The following is a 19,697-nucleotide window of genomic DNA, read 5'->3' on the forward strand; positions in this document are numbered from 1 at the left end:
AAGATCAGTTTTTAAAACTTAAGTATGATCATGGCATAAAGATCAACAATTACCATTGTAGATTGGTGGGCATGGTGGTCTTTTTCCCATGGGTGTATTCATTAAATATTCCGGATTAATAAAGTATTTGTTATTTAAACCGCTATTAGATTTAATTCCATATCCTGTGGTAATGTAAATTGAAGGAGATTTAGAAAAGAGTGTTCAGTGGATAAAAATGTATACAATAATGACAGAAAAACTTAATTCCAGAAACAACTGCTTAACAAAATTTAGTACATTAAGCTTTGTTTGTATCCTCCCCATCTATGATTACGTAACGGTCTTTGAGCAGATTTTGGATCCGATATTAATCTTGTGCGCTAGGCTATCTTGCGGCAAACAAAGGAAACAGTTATTATAAATATATTTCAGAAAACTACTTAACGCATGTTATATCGAGTAAAGTCTTTATAATAACAAAAATTCTCAAAACTATAAATTCAATTTATAAAAATGAAGTAATTACTAAAAGGTTAAAATGGGTTAAAAATTATTAAGAGAATATTTAGTATATTGGCGCTACCTATGCTTTAAGGAACAGAATTAGCCTTGTCGAAAAAAATTCTGCCACACAAATACCATTATGTATGCAACGTATCTTCGCTTGAAAGTCCCTAGCTCGTATGACGAGTTTTTGGAACTACAAATGATATGCTGAAGTTATGCTAGATAATAGCCCAAATGTATCCTTAACGTGAAGATATAAGGAGTAACGCCACTCATGATAAATATCTCAGCCAATAAAATTCTTTAAGTAATGTATACAAGCACATTCTTTCATCCAAACAATACAATAACTAGTTATACTTTTTATCGTATTAAAATTTGTTTACCTAGTTGAAACCACTGCCAGCCCCTTTATCTTAGTTTATTCAGTATGTAACAACCTTCCTATTAATTATTTTGTGTAGGCTACTACACGTTCAAGACTAAGTATGATGATTATTTTATATTGTTTGGCCAACTTTAGATATATGAGGTATCATGAGAAGTACTCGTAGCCACAAGCAGTACGCAACAATAAATGTTGTTAAATTTAAAAAATTACTAACGTATTGTAACTACGGTACGTTATCACATTTCTGACTGCTTAAAAGGAAACAAAAACAGAAAAAGGTGAAAAAACCATTTTCGACTGCTTAAAAGGAAACAAAAACAGAAAAAGGTGAAAAAAAACGAAACAAAAGAAATAATCTGAAATGCGTTGCATTTTCAAAATTATCTCCCATTCCCGCTCATCCACCGAATGGTGAAGTGAGTCGCTTCGCTCTAAATCAAACAAACAGTGTTACAGTAGCCCTCGGAGGCTGAGGAACAAAAGTTTAAATGGAGACTTGTAATAATGCAATCATCTAGAGTAGGCTGCTGCTGTGCTGGAACTTTTCAGATGGCAAAGTTTCCCCATTAAAACGTGAAAGTGAGTTCTTCTCCCCTAGAATAATACCACATCTGCATATAACTGCAATGATTACAACTTGGATATTTTACCGTTTCGAGTGAACTACTTGTGTCTACCTACACATTTATAAAATGTTGTTACCAGAGGAATAGTAAACATGTATGGACAGTTCGCACAAAAACAAACACCAATCAATGAAAGTTATCATTTATTCAGTAAGTTTTTGCGTAACGGAAAAAGGTTTTGAATTTTTTAACGGACTCAAACAGTAACAAATATATAGTGTCCTGATACGAGTAATAAATAGTTTTACATCTATTTGAATATGTTATGGCACAGGGTAGAAATAAATAAAGATAGACACACACACTCACTCTCTTCGTAACTTTTTTATTAGTGAAATTAAAATAAAATTTTTTTAAGTTGTCCTGCATTTCGAGTAATAATGTACACCTATTTTGGGAAGTAGAGAGCATTTATTTATAAATCTTTATTTAGTGATGCAGTTATGATTATCAAAAGTATAATTCAGCTTTCCATAGATAATATGTCACGGTTTGAAATATGGTAGTTTATTTGAACACCGAAATGTGAAATCCCATGAGTTATTTTGTTTAGTATTCTTTAATTTGATGGATCGTGTGCTTGTCACAATTTGATAATTTTGGGTTGTCCTCTAGCTGATTTACTGCTATTTGGGTACACATCACAAAAATGTAAAAGTACTTCGTACAATAATTAGATAAATTAAATATAGTAATTATTGTTATCTAATGTGTACTATCAAAAAGATTAAGGGCGAGGAAAGACGTTTATATTTTTTACAAATTACAAATTTACATGTTTGCATTTTACGCAAAAAAAAAACTACAATAGGTAAAAAAGTACAAGTACTTCATTGCCCTTGTTACAAATTATAACAATTAGTGTCTAGTAACTCGACAAGAAAACACGCTTCACAACCTATACTGGGCGCCAAATATAAGATCCTAAATTATCGCGAGATACGAATATGTTAGTGCATGAAAGCGCATATGTATAGGTCCTAGCCACAAGTTTTTCCCTCAGTTGTTTTCAGTTTTAAATCACATTTACTAGAATTATTACAAAATAAAGAAATGTCAACAAACATTTTTAAATCAATTCCTTCCATGAGTGGGTGAGGCAGTCCAAATAAAAATCGCCTATTCTGTATCATGTTACAGAGCGTAAGGTGATAGAAGGAGAAGAGAGTCACGTGACCGGGCGTTGTGATTGGGATTCAGTAGACAGGACTGGTGGTTGGTCTCCTTGAACACAGCGTGGCGCGGCGCCCGATGTCAGGATATGTACCTCCACACTGCTGTACTGGAGAAATAGGGTGACGGAAGGAGAAGATAGTCACGTGACCAGGCGTTGTGATTGGGATTCAGTAGACAGGACAGGTGGTTGGTCTCCTTGAACACAGCGTGGCGCGGCGCTTGATGTCAGGATATGTACTTCCACACTGTCTGTACTGGAGAAATAGCGTGATGGAAGGAGAAGATAGTCACGTGACCGGGCGTTGTGATTGGGATTCAGTAGACAGGACAGGTGGTTGGTCTCCTTGAACACAGCGTGGCGCGGCGCTTGATGTCAGGATATGTACTTCCACACTGTCTGTACTGGAGAAATAGCGTGATGGAAGGAGAAGATAGTCACGTGATCGGGCGTTGTGATTGGGATTCAGTAGACAGGACAGGTGGTTGGTCTCCTTGAAAACAGCGTGGCGCGGCGCTTGATGTCAGGATATGTACCTCTACTCTGACTGTACTGGAGAAATAGCGTGATGGAAGGAGAAGATGGTCACGTGACCGGGCGTTGTGATTGGGATTCAGTAGACAGGACAGGTGGTTGGTCTCCTTGAACACAGCGTGGCGCGGCGCCTGATGTCAGGATATGTACCTACACCCGGCGGCATGATAAGTAGGTAAGGAGACAATCGCACATGGACTATGAATTTTGAACTAGGCGCCTTTGCCCGGTTGCGCATAGTAAGTCTTGTTAGTGAAATTGTCATTTTCCTAACTTGGTACTCTTTTAATTTATCCTAACGTACCAAATGTTAAATAACCAGTCTGATTAGCAAAGTAAAAAGTAAAAAAAGTAAAAGTAAAGTAAAGAATGTCTTATTTTACCAGGCGAAGTTAGGGCTAAGAAGCCCTCTCTAACACTTAACCTGGGGACCTATTTTGCCTGTTCTGAGCAAAATTTTTGAAAAAATCTTTTTACAAAGAATGCTTCAGTTTTTGAATGATCACAACCTTCTTTCTGAACACCAATTCGGTTTCAGAAGGGGCAAGTCGACAATTGATGCAATTGTGAGTCTTGTTGAAATGGTAGTAGAGGGATTAGAAAGTCGAAATCTCACTTTAAGTGTATTTCTCGACTTAACTAAAGCATTCGACTGTGTCGACCACGTGAAGCTGCTTGACAAACTTGAATCCCATGGCATCAGAGGCGTGCCTCTTCAGTGGCTTAGCTCATTTCTAAGCCGCAGAAAACAGCTTGTTCAAATCTCAAACAAATTTTCCGAGCCGTTGCAGCTGAGATATGGAGTCCCTCAAGGATCAATTCTCAGTCCAGTTCTTTTTCTCATCTATGTCAATGACATAGACTCATCACTACTGCACGGGAAACTTGTGCAGTATGCTGATGACACAACACTTTGTTTTACCAGCAAATCCAAAATGATTCTGGAACAACAAAGCTTTCTCGACGTCAACAGTTGTGTCCAGCACTTCAATAGCCTCAACCTCAAAGCAAATTCTTCAAAGTCAAACGTCCTGACTTTCGCACTGCGATCAGGAAATCTCAATGACGGTGCAGCCGTATTATTGGAAGACACAGTGCTGGATGAAGTCGAATGTTCAAAGTTTCTGGGAATATTCCTTGATCGAAGATTGACTTGGAATGCTCACATTGACCACGTTTGTTCCAGACTGTCCTCAGGCATTTATGTCTTGAGATCTTTAGCCAAGTACTGCCCTACTCAGGTACTGATGACGGCGTATTATGGCTTGATCTACCCCCACCTCACTTACGGTCTGGTGTTATGGGGAGCCTGCGCAAACAACCATTTCTTCCGAGCATTCAAAATTCAGAAGCAAGCGATTCGCATAATCGCAAAATTGAAATTCCGAGAATCGTGCAAAGAAGCCTTCAAAACGTTTGCAACTGTTGACTCTGCCTTGTCTCTACATTCTTGAGACAAGCTCATTTTGTTTGTCCAAATGTGCATTAACCCGGGGGCCGTGACATACACGAGTATGAGACAAGAGGCAGAGATGCCTACCGAACTGGAAGACACAGGACGGGGGTTTACGAACACTTGCCCTCCCAGGCAGGTATTCGGTTCATCAACAAGTTGCCAGATCAGTTAAGAAATGCCCCAACGCCTAAGGTGTTAAAAACTCGTTTAAGACGCTTTTTAGTGTCGCAAGCATTTTACAGTGCTGACGAGTTTATGGCATTCGACTGGGTGACCGCACAATTAGCAAACTGACTACCGGCGCTGGAAATGGGAATATTGGCTGGATGAATGTGGAGTTGGCTGAAAATTTGTACGTTTGAATGTGGTTTGAGGCGATGTGAAAGTTTTAAATTTTAGATATTAATTTTAGAATATCTTGACTATTGCTATACATGTGATTATGTCCTGGCAATAAAAATTGATTTGATTTGATTTGATTTGGGGACCAACGGCTTAAATGTGACTTCCGAACCACCACCAATGGCCGGGCAGGCGGGCCGCTTGCAAGGACAGGATCGCTCAGCGGTCACCTATGCAAGCAGCAGCCACGCTCGACGTTGCTTGATCTGGTTATCTTGCGATAACCGCCGTACCCGCTACACTGCGCCATTGGCTAAGTTTCCTTCTCAAAGACGCTAATTAATTCTTTTCATAAAAAAAAAACACCTGTATTACAAAAACGAATATAAGTAATAAATGTAAAAGAACTAGGCTATTTCCATTATTACAAATTTAATGAATGTGCATAAATGTAGTTTGACAGGTATTTGGTTTTCCGATCATGAGTTAGTTCGGATATTTAGACGCATATGTGCCAGAAACGGCAAAATACAAAATAATTGAATCGTAAATAGTAAAGGCTCTGTGGTGTAGCGATAGCGCACTCACCCGGCAAGTGTGAGATCCGGGTTCGAATCCCGGTAGAGCAAGTACTTTTCGTGATTTAATGTTTATTGAAATTTAAAACGAATAAAATAAATATATGAAACATTAGAAAATTCTAAGTAATACAATACATACAGTCATAGGCCTACTTTAAATATGATGTTATCGGTAAGATATCTGCAAATTCGTATACGATGGCGGGAATTCGCGTGGTAAATATCGATACAAAATTGAACGTTACTATCGATTAGGAGAGTAAAATAAAACAGAGAGTATTAGTAATGTAAGCGTAGAATCACGGCATTAACAATTCTAAATTGTACGACACAATGTTCTTCAAACGAAGACAGTATTTTCTCCTGGGCAAGCATAATATATACAACTCATACATGTAAGCATAATATTATAAAATCAACAATGCCTGTTATCAATAAACCATGACGTCAGTTGAAAAATTATAAATTGTGAGATATGTAGCAAATGAGGTAGATATCACAAATTTGTATTGACATCTAGTAACACTATAACACCAATCAAAAGATTTCCCCATACAATCAAAATTCCTTACGGACTTACATGGACGTGAGTTTTGAATTGTGGAACGCAAGGTTTTGAATGCACGGACACCGGTTAGGTCTGTCGGATTCCAAGGGGAAAAATGATACCACAACTTTGGTAAGATCCAAATAAATTTTAGTTATTGAGATACCAGAAACCCGTGCATATGAGGCGGGGAGAATCCTAATACAGAAGTATACAAACATTTTAAACAAAAAATTCAACTTAATGTTACTAAAGCCGCATCTCCGTGTGTTATATTATTCCCGTACCGTACTGCGGTACAGTTGCTCGTATGTTAACAACGTTTCTATTCACCCCGTCTCTTGTAATTACATCACTCAAATGTTACATCCGTGTGTTATATTATTTCCGTACCGTACTGCGGTACAATTGCTCGTATGTTAACAACGTTTCTATTCACCCCGTCTCTTGCAATTACATCACTCAAATGTTACATCCGTGTGTTATATTATTTCCGTACCGTACTGCGGTACAATTGCTCGTATGTTAACAACGTTTCTATTCACCCCGTCTCTTGCAATTACATCACTCAAATGTTACATCCGTGTGTTATATTATTCCCGTACCGTACTGCGGTACAGTTGCTCGTATGTTAACGAGATTACTATTCACCCCGTCTCTTGCAATTACATCACTCAAATGTTACATCCGTGTGTTATATTATTTCCGTACCGTACTGCGGTACAATTGCTCGTATGTTAACGAGATTACTATTCACCCCGTCTCTTGCAATTACATCACTCAAATGTTACATCCGTGTGTTATATTATTCCCGTACCGTACTGCGGTACAGTTGCTCGTATGTTAACGAGATTACTATTCACCCCGTCTCTTGCAATTACATCACTCAAATGTTACATCCGTGTGTTATATTATTCCCGTACCGAACTGCGGTACAGTTGCTCGTATGTTAACGAGATTACTATTCACCCCGTCTCTTGCAATTACATCACTCAAATGTTACATCCGTGTGTTATATTATTCCCGTACCGAACTGCGGTACAGTTGCTCGTATGTTAACGAGGTTACTATTCACTCTGCCTCTTGCAATTACATCACTCAAATGTTACATCCGTGGAAGGGTCTCTAATCAAATTTCGCTCACACAAAGTGGGTTAATAATGAAATGTGACGTTTCTTTGTGTAACGTGTTTGTCATTGAATACCAGCTGCAGTGCTGTCTTTATGTGAAAATTTTGGGTTGTGTATTACCTCTTTCATGCCCTGATTAAACTTTTTGTGTTTCACACTTTCAAATTTTTCTTCAGTTAACTATTAAGCAGGTTCTTGACGTTTTTTAGCAATAATAAATTTTATATTTTACTAATTTTACAGCAGAAGCAATGCTTATTTAAACGTGATTACAAAACAAGAATAGGTGTAGAGACTGTTTGATAAGGGATTAATCGTTTAAAATTTAAATAAAACTTTTTTTGCGACAAAACTCAAGTTTGTTAGGATAAGCCGGCTGGAAAGAAACGACATTGAGTTTTCTCCCATAACATTGCTAAACTTTGGTATATTTGCAACACTTATATTTTGCAACTAAAGATTTTTATTTCTAAAAGCAGTTGATTAATAATATCGCAAAAACTGAAAGATGTTTCGATGCTTATAAACGAACTTTTAAATTCAGACATATTTAAGCCTATGAGCAAACGTAAGCGAGTAAAAGCATTATTCCCACGAGAAACTTTAAGATGGCCCGGCGGATCTATAATTGGCTTAGTTTCGCGCAGTGTCATTAACCAGGGGCAATCTCATACACTTCCCGTTAAGGCTAGGCGTTTTTAAGTTAACCTTTGTTATACGAACAGATTTCCTTAGTAAAATCGGTAAACGTCCAACGACTGTTGAACTGAAAGCATAAACGGTATTGTAAAACCAGAAAACAGCAAGAGTGTACACAGAATATATGCCTGCTTCTAACTTCAACTACGCATAATATAACAAGCGCCCCAAAAGTCAAACCTTTATGCATGGATGTAAATATTTGGAGATATAAAATTACATCAGCTAAGGGCATTTTTATGTATATAAAAACGACCTCACTCTCCCAAAAAATGTGGAATGGGAAAACTAAAATATTTTAAATAGAGCGACCCATCTAGAGATATCTTAAGGGTCTTGATAAAAAACATTACTATAAAGAAAAGCATCTTTTGGTTGCTTTATCGAATATGGGAACCGTATGAACAATTTGGTGACATAATATTCGCCATTCTTCTCCTTTTATCCAAGATTTTTAAGATTATGTGTGATCAAATGGAGTTACTGTTAAAGTATTTTACATCATCCCAAACCCCCATTTATGAGGAACTTAAAACTGAGTTTAAAACTAAACTTTAACCTTTCATTGCGCTTGCTAAAAATAAAATAGGAATGGAACTTTCGGTTCCTCGAAAATTGTATCTATTAATAATGATACATTAGGAAAAAATTAAAAATTTATTAGTAAAAAACTTTACGCAAATAATCCATCGATAGATTGTCTATGATAAAAATGAAATTTAAGACAATGTAAAACTAAGAATAATTAAGACTGATTAAAATATATTAAATTACAAATTGAGTTAAATTACTTTTAAATGCATTAAAATTCAGAGTTAAGATTTTTTTCATAAATGTATCAAACTGTAACAATTTCGAAGAATTTTGATGTACCAAAAAACTTACTCTCGAAAAACAAATGAGAAACGCTCAAAGTTGATTTAAACACTGAGGATGGAAATAAAATTGATGATAACAAACCACTTTGTAAGAAATTAGAAAGATTTTATTTATTTAATTAGCGCATCAACCACCACGAATCTCGGAGAAGATACGTTGATTGATGAGCTGAGGTGTGACGGGAGTGTCAAACTTTTCTGAGAATAATCAGAAGTGACTTTAAGTATTTTATTTCGATAATCGGGCATAAAATCAAGAAACTTGACATAAACTACAGGAAAACAGTACCTGTCCGAGAAAAGCTAGAAGTTGCATTACGTTTTTTTGGTGATTCACACAGAAGTCTCGGTTATTTGTTTGCCTTGATAGAAGTGCTGAAGAATAATATCAATATAAGGCAATACACATTGCATATATATATATATATATATATATATATATATATATATATATATATTCAGTAGTTATTAAAGCCGAGTAGTAATTGAACGTAAATATTTTATACACAAGACATTGTCACTAATTCTCCCTAGTTTCCTACAAGCTGCTAGTTTCTGCAAAGTGCGCAGCAACAAATCTTCCACTTTTAGTTGTCAACTGTCTTTGATATTTACCCACACTCCGCAAGAAATCAAAATTTAGTGGAAGATTTGTCTCTCCACAAGTGGAAAACCAAAAAGTTGTTGTATATTGTAGAAAAAGCAACAAATTGCCGTAACTTGTGGTAAACTTTGGTGTGAACGCAGCTTTACGTATCTTTGTACCGAGAAAGCTAAGAAATTTGGCTGAAAAACTTGTCTTCCAGGGTTCGGCACAGCGCTAACTCCATACAACCAGTTTCACTTTCTCACTGTGAAGTAGGAGATCGGTCAGTGACGTGACATTTCCATCGAGTCATGCACCGACACCCCTCCCCCTCCCCCCAGGGAATATTAACAAAATAAAGTATAAGAAAACAGTTATTTGTTAGTGGATTCAATGTTGTGGAACTGATGATGGAATTGAGGAGCTTTTTGAACTTTAATTTTAGGTAGGACATTATGTATTCTTTGTTTCTTTCATACATTTACACATGACATAATTTTTTTGGTTTCTATGAACATTTAGTTACAACAGAGTCTCGTAATTTTGTAGTTATTTAAAGAGAAATCTTTTCATTGGCAGTAATTATAAAGAAGGGTCAACTGAGATTCTGTAGGGAAATGAAAATCATTTCTGTGATAGCCAGGGGTCTTGCTATGAAAAAGTATCCATACTACATCCTTTAGGAATCATGGTTTTCCGGACAGTGCATACATTTGGATACTGGAGCCCAAAAGATTTTCAGAATATGCTAGCAGACACCAGACAACACTCTTTAGTTCTCTTAGAAGTTTTTTTACACTCTACCAGAAAATATTTGAAACAATTTGAAACCTGGAATTCTTACAACATGACGTGGATTTCAGAGTGACTAAGTGGGTATCTTAGATTCATTAGTTAGGTGTTAAATCCTTTGGTAAAATTCCATGCTAAATTCAACTCTTTTGCCATTAAAATATTATTTGCACATGCTTATATCAAGGCCATCCTTGACTTCCCTTTATTACTTGATTCTTGTGCGGAAATCAAGTAACAAATAGAATTCATTCCAATAAACCCTTGCCCTAATTCACCCTCAAAATTGGCTTCCAAGATAGTAACTTCAAAACTTCTGTTCTCTCACCACAGTGACCCATTACTCAATCCGTGAGTGGAACCTTATCCTGATAAGGGATGATTGTCAGCTATGTAGAGTACATGTCGGTGTGCATTTCCATATTTTGTCGTTCTAAGAAAGAGAGTTAAGACTCAAGATTGGGACAAGGGAGGTATGACTCAATAACGTCAGAAATAGTTGGAAGCCAACTCCTCAGTCCACGCCACGCCAGGCTCGGCGCTGTTCAACTTCGCCCATTGTCTCGCTGCCATTGTTTGCTCTAGTTCTAGCAGGAATTATAAGCCCCAATAATCTAGCAAATGTTGCAGAGACGGTCAATTACCTTCGTTGGATCGCCGTCACGCTGTCTGACTTCATAATGGGCAAAGGAAGATTTATTGAAGGTGCCCCGAGCTGCTAACTTACGGCGTGTCTGTAGCTTCATCAACAGGTGTCGCAGAGACTAAGTATGGTACCGTAATTAAGTTATAATTCTAAGTGTTCCAGGGAAATAACAAATCGTTTGGACATATTTTCTAAAAGTTGTTAGTTGTCAATATTTTATTCTCAATGCAGGCCTGCAATCAAGATCAAGTTGCCAAATTAAAACTTTCTTCTCTGGGTAATACCAGTGATGGGATACCCCTCCTTGGAGACTACCGAGGGATGCCGAAGTCGTTTTAGGCGTTGTGCACCATTTACATTATTACCTGTAAGTTCTCAAAATATCTTCTTCTCTTTTAATAATCTATATGTCAGGTTAGAATGTTACACATTATTTATTATATTGTCAGTTTAACTCTTTTGTGGCCGTTGTTCATAATTTGGAACTGTATTTGGTCAAGTGCTAATCCTCTAATGTTTCACAATTTGATGAGGAATCGGTCACATATGGGTTAATTTACGTTATGTACGTTAATTTATGATATATGTGTTAGTTTAGGATACATCGATTAATGTAGGATATGTGGGTTAATTTATGTAACATGTACAACTAACTGCCCACACATAATAACCCCTTATTCATAGACTCAAAGAAATTAATAATTGTGGGATAACGATATCGAATAAACTTTCTATGTATGTGAAGTAAAGTGCTCTTTCATGAAAAATATTTCAAAATTTGTGTCCATCCTAAACTTTTATGCTTTAAAGTGTTGCTTTCATATTTTCTTATGTAGTCAATAAGAAATAACTAATTTTTCTTTAAGGCTGTGTTACATGAGTTGCTGCTTTAATAGTTGTATGATAACAAAAATACTAAAACCAATTGGAGGATATTGTTCTAACATTGGCCATCGTACAAAAAAATCAGTGGCACACTACTTTTGAACAATGGCAAAATTTTCGGAAAATTGTTTTTTTTCACAATCCTTCCATCGTCGAAAACAAACTTCAAACACACAATTACTAATGACTATTAATCTTTAATGACTGATTCAAATGTGTGAATTCAAATCAGACAATCACACAAAGGATGTGTCTTTTAACTCCAATCACGACAAAGCTATAATACTCGTATGTATGTCTGCAGGAAGGCGAGCAGATGGTGAAGATTGCAAAACAAACATCTTTGTCACAGATTTACCGCGTTCCTTGGAAGTTGCAGATGTTGCGCTCAGTTGTTAGTAGACTAGCAGTTCCTTTGCTTTATTTTGCTAAAACCACCACTTTGTTCAGTTTAGGGACAAAATTGGTTTTTGGTACGACTAGCAAAATAAGTTTTGCACAATACAGTATACATAATATGTGTGATATGAAAAGTCAATTACAAAATAATTAAATAATAGAAAGTATGTTTAGACATCTTATCTAATCCATAGTAGACTTAGCCCGGCAAGTGAGAGTTTTGACAAAGAAAGTAATCCTTTTTTACGCCTACGCGGTTTGTGAATCAATCTTTACTAAGTTAAATTAGCTGTTGGCATTCATACCAAAATTATGTATAACATTTAATGAAATTCAAATATCCACTTTACACCGATACGATTTTTTTAAATATTCATGCTACGCAATTACAAAGCAATTTTATTTACCTAATTAATTAATTTATTTACCTATTGCTATGAACCAACTTATTATTATATTTCGGTAATACTATCATTACTATTATAAGTTTTTTATTAGTTTAAAATTAAGAAATTGGAAGATAGTATATCCAAGTTATAGGATTAACAATGCATCTTATTTTATAGAATTATTAAAATTATAAGATGCAAGATGCTTAAATAGGAATGTAATAATTATTTAAACAATTGAATCGCTATTTGTTCAAATTTCCTAATCTTCCACGCTTAGACAAAAGGTGCAAACGACGAGTTAGAGAAAGATTTTAGCAACTGAAATGAATTAACTCTGAAGAATAACTGAACAATAATTCATTCATGTAAATTCAAATAGATAAATTATATTAGTATATTAACGAGAGTTTTTTGATGATTTATTACAAACTGAGAGTGAAATTTGATATGTAAAATTGTACGTAACAAAAATATTGTAAATAAAAATAAAATTATGTGTATTTTTACTGTATTTAGTTAAATACAATGTTGATTACGAAAAGAATCAAAGCATAAAAAAGTATTTGTAACAAGTACGTTATACTTGTCATAGATGCCAATAAAAATTGTGTCAGTTTTTGGTTAGGTTTCATATTTTTAAATTTCAGTTACAGCCTAGATAACCTCCTGAACACAGGCCTATAGGCATTCCAAGTATGAAAGCATTTTTGTAACCAGGACTAATGAAAGATGGTATAAGATATGGATCCGAAAATTAATTATGACTTTGGTTATGATGTTACGGTTAAGTATTAGTTGCGAATTATAAAAATTATGTTTTATTAAATAAATATCGTTTTAAAAACAATGCAATTTTCTACATAAAATTGAAATTTAAAATGTCATTTTCTTAATTGATAATTAATTAAAAACATATTATTATTTTAATTCATAACTCGTACATACTACAAGAAATAAAAATTCTTATGTTCACGGAAATTTTTAATTAGGCCTACAGAAAAATTATCCTAAATGGAAATGATCCGGGAATTTTTAAAATTCCCTGAGAAAACCAGTTGAACCACCTTAATCCAGCTTTGCGCCATGTTCGGAGTCTGTCCTTTAGGTGAAACTCCTAAACTTACCTAGGGGAAAAATTAATTTGTTCACTAGATATGAGCTTCTTTGGAGATTGCTTCTATCTTAGCGAGTCAAGACGGGACCGAAGAAGGTGGGAAGGTATAACTGGCGTCTTGACCGATTAATTAAGGTGGCTTTGAACCCTCTGCGGCGATTGAAAACGTAATAAGTTATTCCTTGTTTTATCAGCTTCGAGAAGTACCGTTAGAGAAGTTGTAATCGTTAGAAGGCTCTGTTCGTGTTTCGATTCTGCGATGGCTGCCCAAAGTGTAATATTTTCACAGTTTTCAGCTTTGTGAAGTAACTTTAAGAAAGTTGAGATCGTTAGACGGCTCTGTTCGTGTTTTTTATGTTCTACGAAATACGACTGTCCTACGTGAGAATTGTACCACAGTTTTCTGTTATATGAAGTAACGTAAGGGAAGTTGTGATCGTTGGAAAGCTCTAGGATTATGGACCCTCGTCGAGCCGAGCACTCCTGCGCGAGCCTTATGATCAGCCTGCCCTCTTAATTACTGAGATGTACTTCATTCTCCTTAAATTCATTTGATGTTATTATCTAACTTTATAAAACACACAGAAAATTTGGCCGAATATGATGTGGTTTTAGAAAATAAGGTAAGTGTTATAGGTATAGGGCTATATTAAAATCACCATTTTAATACTCTAACATGTCACACTTATGTCATGTTTAAACTCGTTTTCTTTTCTTTTTCATGGAGATAACATAATCCATACATTTATTTCTATACATTAAACAATTTAAAAGTAGTTATTGTACGTCATGGTACCAGTTGATGAGTCAGGGCTCCAGGTAGAGGGGTTGCGGCTGCCCTGTTAGTTTATGTGTGTAGTGGTCTAATAATTCAGGTACCACGGTTCTCTGGGCAGAGTATAATTAGGCTACCTCCGGGGGAGTGGTGGGCCAGAGAACTTTTTCTGTTCGACAGACGGTTTTGAACTCGGGGACAGTCCAAATGTTTACACCCCCTCAACAGCCTGGGTGCCACAGCTTTCCTTAGAATTCCGTTGTCAAAATTGAACTGTCGTCTGTCCCCCAACATTGCGTCATTTAGACATACATTAACTGATTCTCAGATAGAGCAAAGTTGCCATGGAACGCATGGTGTTGCCATTACGCATCTTGATGCTGTATGTAACACGGTAACAGCAACTTTATCCGATACTGATTGTATTACGGCACAATGGCAATGCAAGTGTACCGACAAACGGTGTAAATTCAAAATGGCCTGCAAAAGAAGCTACGACTTGTGTTATTGAAGCTCAATCTACCAAGGTTCCTATGCTAAATATTTCCACACCGTGTTGGTGCCTATTTATCGAGATACCCAGTCTTTGTGGGCCTTACATAGCAAGCAAGTGTAATTCAGATGATATTAGCATCATCATTACGTCGTTCACGATCATGAGGTGCTGAATTGGTCATTATAAATATTGTATTTTTAATGTTTGGTTCTCAAATCTTGAATGCTTAGCGAAATCACCAATGAGGTACTTCGAGGAGTCTATGAATATTTCTACGTGGAACAAGGATGATTACTAGAGCTTCAGAAGCTTCGTAGTGTCAGAAGTCTGTCCACACTTCCACGTCCGGTTGGCTTTTCAACTGCGCAAAATCCTTCCAATTGGGTCGTTGGTAACTCTTGATAGAAATGTCCGGAGACTTGGAACATTGGTACATAAGTATTCTAGGTTCAAGAAAGAACTGTATTGATTTTCGGGTTAAAGGTCAAAGGTCAGCAAAGTTGTGATGATACAGGAAAAGTTACAGGTATTTCCGTAAAGACTTGTTACGTTAAGTTAACACTCCACTGTATCGCTTTATTTCTTTCCTCTCCCATTAATTATCCTACTATCAAATTTTCCTTTTTCCGTTTAGATTAATGACAAATGACAAAATATAACATTTATAAACCTAAAAGTTTTTTAAACAAAACTCGTTATGTAAGAAATCATAATTTTTCACTTTTGGGATGTTGCCTTCTTTTCTAATTACAATTCCTTCTCCGTGGCTAACTATGCAAGAAAAAGAAAGCAAAAGTGCAAAGTGATCGCTCTTTGATGGATATGCAGAAAATTGCATTTACTCAGGAAAACATGTAATTGATCGATACGTGAAAAACTTGAACGTTTGTGATTATATCCAAAATAGATAACGTCAATTTTATAATCCATCTGTGAAAACTGAGCCTCTATTGCCTAGCTGACATGAACTGCAACTTGTTGGTTTTTTAACAGCGATGTTGACTACTAGTTTCCTAAGATGTAGAAAAGTACATAAAGATGCCTGAAGATGTCTGGTTTCTGTCAAAGATGATTGTTTATACACTTACCTACAATACGTTTTGTAATAACACTAGTGACTGCAATCACACTGATACCGTGTGTTCGAATTTTGGATGCGAGATAAGTAACTTTTCATAAACAAGCAAAATTCTTAAAGTCGAGTTACCTTTGCTTGGAATGTGATGCCGTGCTGGAAGGCCTCCTCAGAGTGCAAAGGAATCCGGGTGTCGTAGTCATCGTTCTGCACCAAGTTGTACTGCTTCTTGGAAGGCATCTTAGCTTCTCTGCACTGGACACTCAAAACTTCCTGAACACTTCACAAAGTTCACACAGAATGCTTTTGGAAATTCACAATTTTCAAAACTGCACAAATCGGCAACACTGCACTGAGTAAACAAAACAATAACCAAAATAGCCGGCCGGTGGTCCTAACCTCAAAGCGCTTTCAGTCTCTTTGATTTGTGTTAGGTTTTTTGTTACTGAGTGTAAACTTTTTATGTTATTTGGTATAACGCTTCAGCCTGCAATAAATTAGAGTCGTGTAGTCCAAGCTTCGCCGAATCCGGGTTCAAAACGCCGAAGATAACCTAAAAGCTAGAATTGCGAAAGTGATATTTTAAGGGAAACGCAGTCTTATTTTTAGCCTGGCACCTTTACAGTAGTTGGAGGTAAGCCTGGGCGCTCGCGTTTCCTCGGAAAAACTCTCAAACCACATTCCCAAACACGTTTCCAGCCAGGCGGAGGTCGGGCGACACAGACGCCGGGTACGAACGGAAGCGAGGCGCTCACCGGTCTAGCGTGCGGGCTAGCGCGATACATACAGACCGTGACAGGACGCCGGCGCGGCACTGTGGCGCTGCCTCGCGGGGGACGCGCCAACTACCTGCTAGATCATCCGCCTCACCGCCCGCCGCGCGGTGTGTGGACCATGTGGGCGGCTCTCAGACTCTCAGCAGCGGAACTATCTTTGTTGTGATCCAGCGCCGCTGGCCGCTTACCGTTGTACATTATTGGTCTGTTAACCAACTGACTAATTTAGTTCCACTTTCTACTTCTCGGCACAGTAATTTGTTCGGGGTGCAGCAAATGTATCAAAACAATGAAAAGTTAAACAATAATACAGTTATATGTATTATTCACTTATGTTAAGATGGTATTCTTTTATCACAATGTTATAGTCTTTAAATTCTAGTAATAATTATATAAATTAATTACTTGCTGCCCTCATCTACATACTAAACTAGTATATGATCACATTTATTTACTGGACTAACTTACATTATGACACGTAATTAACTGATTTATTGTATTGCTACGGCCGTCTGACGCCGTTTCGCCTCCTATTTCCGATGGTTCTTAATACCTCTAATGACCTACATTTGACTTTAATTAACGTTAGTAATTAATTTTGCCCAATTCAACATACGTTATTTTGATTTTTATAATTTGATATAAAAATTATTAGATTACCTATTCAGTATTATGGCAGAATTTATGAGGTCTGTGGCCAACATATTACAGTTGTTTACTTTTATTTGAGAGTTGGGATACAGTTATTCTTTTAACAATATACTAAATTGTTTATTATTAATAATATGTAAATTATTATAATACCGCTGTGCACAGCAACAAGAAACAGACTGGTCACCAGCTAAGGGCGTCCAGCTAGAGAAAGGGGGTAAAACTTAAGAGGTATCTATAATATTGCCGCCTAGCGCTTGGTAGAGAAATCTGTTACAACCGGATCAACTACGCCTTTCGCTATCCCTAGTTTTGATTCTGGGTTCTTGTATTGGAGCTCGGGTTTCACTGAAGCTGTGGTTCACAAGTACGCTCAGCCTGAGCAATAAACACGCGATCCAAAAATCACACTAGAAGTTACGTTTTACGGACACTCGGATTTAAATGTTTCCCACTTTAGGTGCAGGCCTGGATTTACATATTGGTTTAAAGGCCTATAACTAAGGTCGACTGATTACGGGGAGGGGGGGTTGGCAACCTGTAAAGGAATATACGGAAATATATATTATTAGCAAATAAAGTTCCAAAGAAGGTGGTAAAGTTACTACAACGGACTTTAACATGAGGAAATATAGTGTCGAAACGTCTCTACTAGTATCGTTGCTAGTAAAATAATCTGTGACTGAGCTTCAAACATTATCTTTGTGCTGGCTACACTATAGTACAATATACTGCGTCACACCACTGATGAAAGATGACTCGACTTCATTGTTCATACTGCAGTTATAGTACAGGTTTTATGAAAATGTCATAGAGAACATTGACTAGTTCATTCGACAAGCGGCCACCGAGACGTCATATGTAGACTAATACCTCTACTATTCCCTACACACTATGCGATCGCATAACAGATTTCAGAATTTCGCTAATTTAATGCAACGATCTCTACGATGATTGCATAGGGTGAACAGACCCTTGATAGATGTTGCCTGTCCTATGGACCATCACCCGCCAACGCTGCAGTACAAGATAACAGTTACGAAGAAAACTGCTTTTGTCACATTTTATAACAATACGCTTTTTTATCCGCAATAATGAATACGTTTTCAATTAAATTACATCTTTATCGACAGTGTAGAGACATAGAGACAGGGCAGAGTCAGCAATCCCAGCTCTCTGAAAGATTGCCTGCACGACCCCTCTATAGTTTAACTTGCCAATGAATGATTCTCACAGCCTTTTACTGAAGCTTGAAAACACGCTACGTCGCTACATTTTGCTTTTTGCACAACTTTCCCAAAATCTCATTATATATACAAAATGTGAGTATATTAAGCCATCGTAGGCCATTTTAGGACTTTTATAATAAATGAATAAACTCCCTCTATTGCTTGGTTTGCTAAGTGTGAAAGAAGAATATAATTTTGTGTATGGATGATGCATGATGAAACAATAGCATAAGACATTTAAAATTTAAAGCTAATAATATATACAATAATACACTTTTTTAACACTTTTGATATTATTATATTCTTAAAACTAATTTTATGAACGATCTCTCTACCATTTTTACCATTAAAAAAATGTCTGTTGATGTATGTTAATATTGTTTTTACAATAAAATATATTTGTATTTTAATACTTGTTGGCTGAACGTTAGTGAAGCTTATCACTCGAGGGGCTGGAAAATCTGATTGCTCGTGTCTGGCTGTCTGTCTGTCTGTCTGTCTGTCCACACGATATCTTGAAAACGAACTGAACTTTAAACTCGAAATTGTCGATGAAGCTTCATTTCTATATGAGGAACACTGAGTTCGATAATAACGTATGCCATGCCATAGGATTAGGTAATAGGGACGAGAAAATAGGAGAATAAATATATTTGTAAACAAACCCAGTCATACAAGATTTTAACATGAGACGTATTAACACATGTAGCCTAATTATTAAAACACATACAACAATATATTATGGTAACTTGAAGAATAGACTTTTATTATTTGAACACTGATATGAAATTCAGTTTAATGAACAAAAATGTGAAGTATCGTTTGGTAAGATATCTAGAGAAAGAGTTGATCTATAAATTTATAATTTTTCATGTAACTTTAAGTAGGTACTCCTAAATAAGCAAGAATGAGTTTCTATGATGGTGTACGTTCTACTATGGAATTTGGCTGAGTCGTTGAAGCCTATTACTCTTTAGGCTTACACAATATTTCTTTTGTTCAACGGGAGATATAAAAATGTATTTTCCGTGTG

At 36.4% G+C, this 19,697-nt stretch overlaps 1 protein-coding gene across 1 annotated transcript in view; it reads right to left on the reverse strand.

Annotated features, from left to right (window-relative positions):
• The window catches only part of LOC124358223 (carboxyl-terminal PDZ ligand of neuronal nitric oxide synthase protein), a 599,817-nt gene extending 582,962 nt beyond the window's left edge, over positions 1-16,855 (reverse strand). The window contains exon 1 of the mRNA XM_046810519.1: positions 16,141-16,855. Coding sequence (XP_046666475.1) covers positions 16,141-16,248 — 108 coding nt within the window. The 5' untranslated portion in view covers positions 16,249-16,855. The remainder of the gene's footprint in view (positions 1-16,140) is intronic.
• Between the last annotated feature and the right edge of the window lie 2,842 nt (positions 16,856-19,697).

The sequence above is a fragment of the Homalodisca vitripennis genome, chromosome 1 (assembly GCF_021130785.1).
Source record: "Homalodisca vitripennis isolate AUS2020 chromosome 1, UT_GWSS_2.1, whole genome shotgun sequence".
NCBI lineage: Eukaryota > Metazoa > Arthropoda > Insecta > Hemiptera > Cicadellidae > Homalodisca > Homalodisca vitripennis.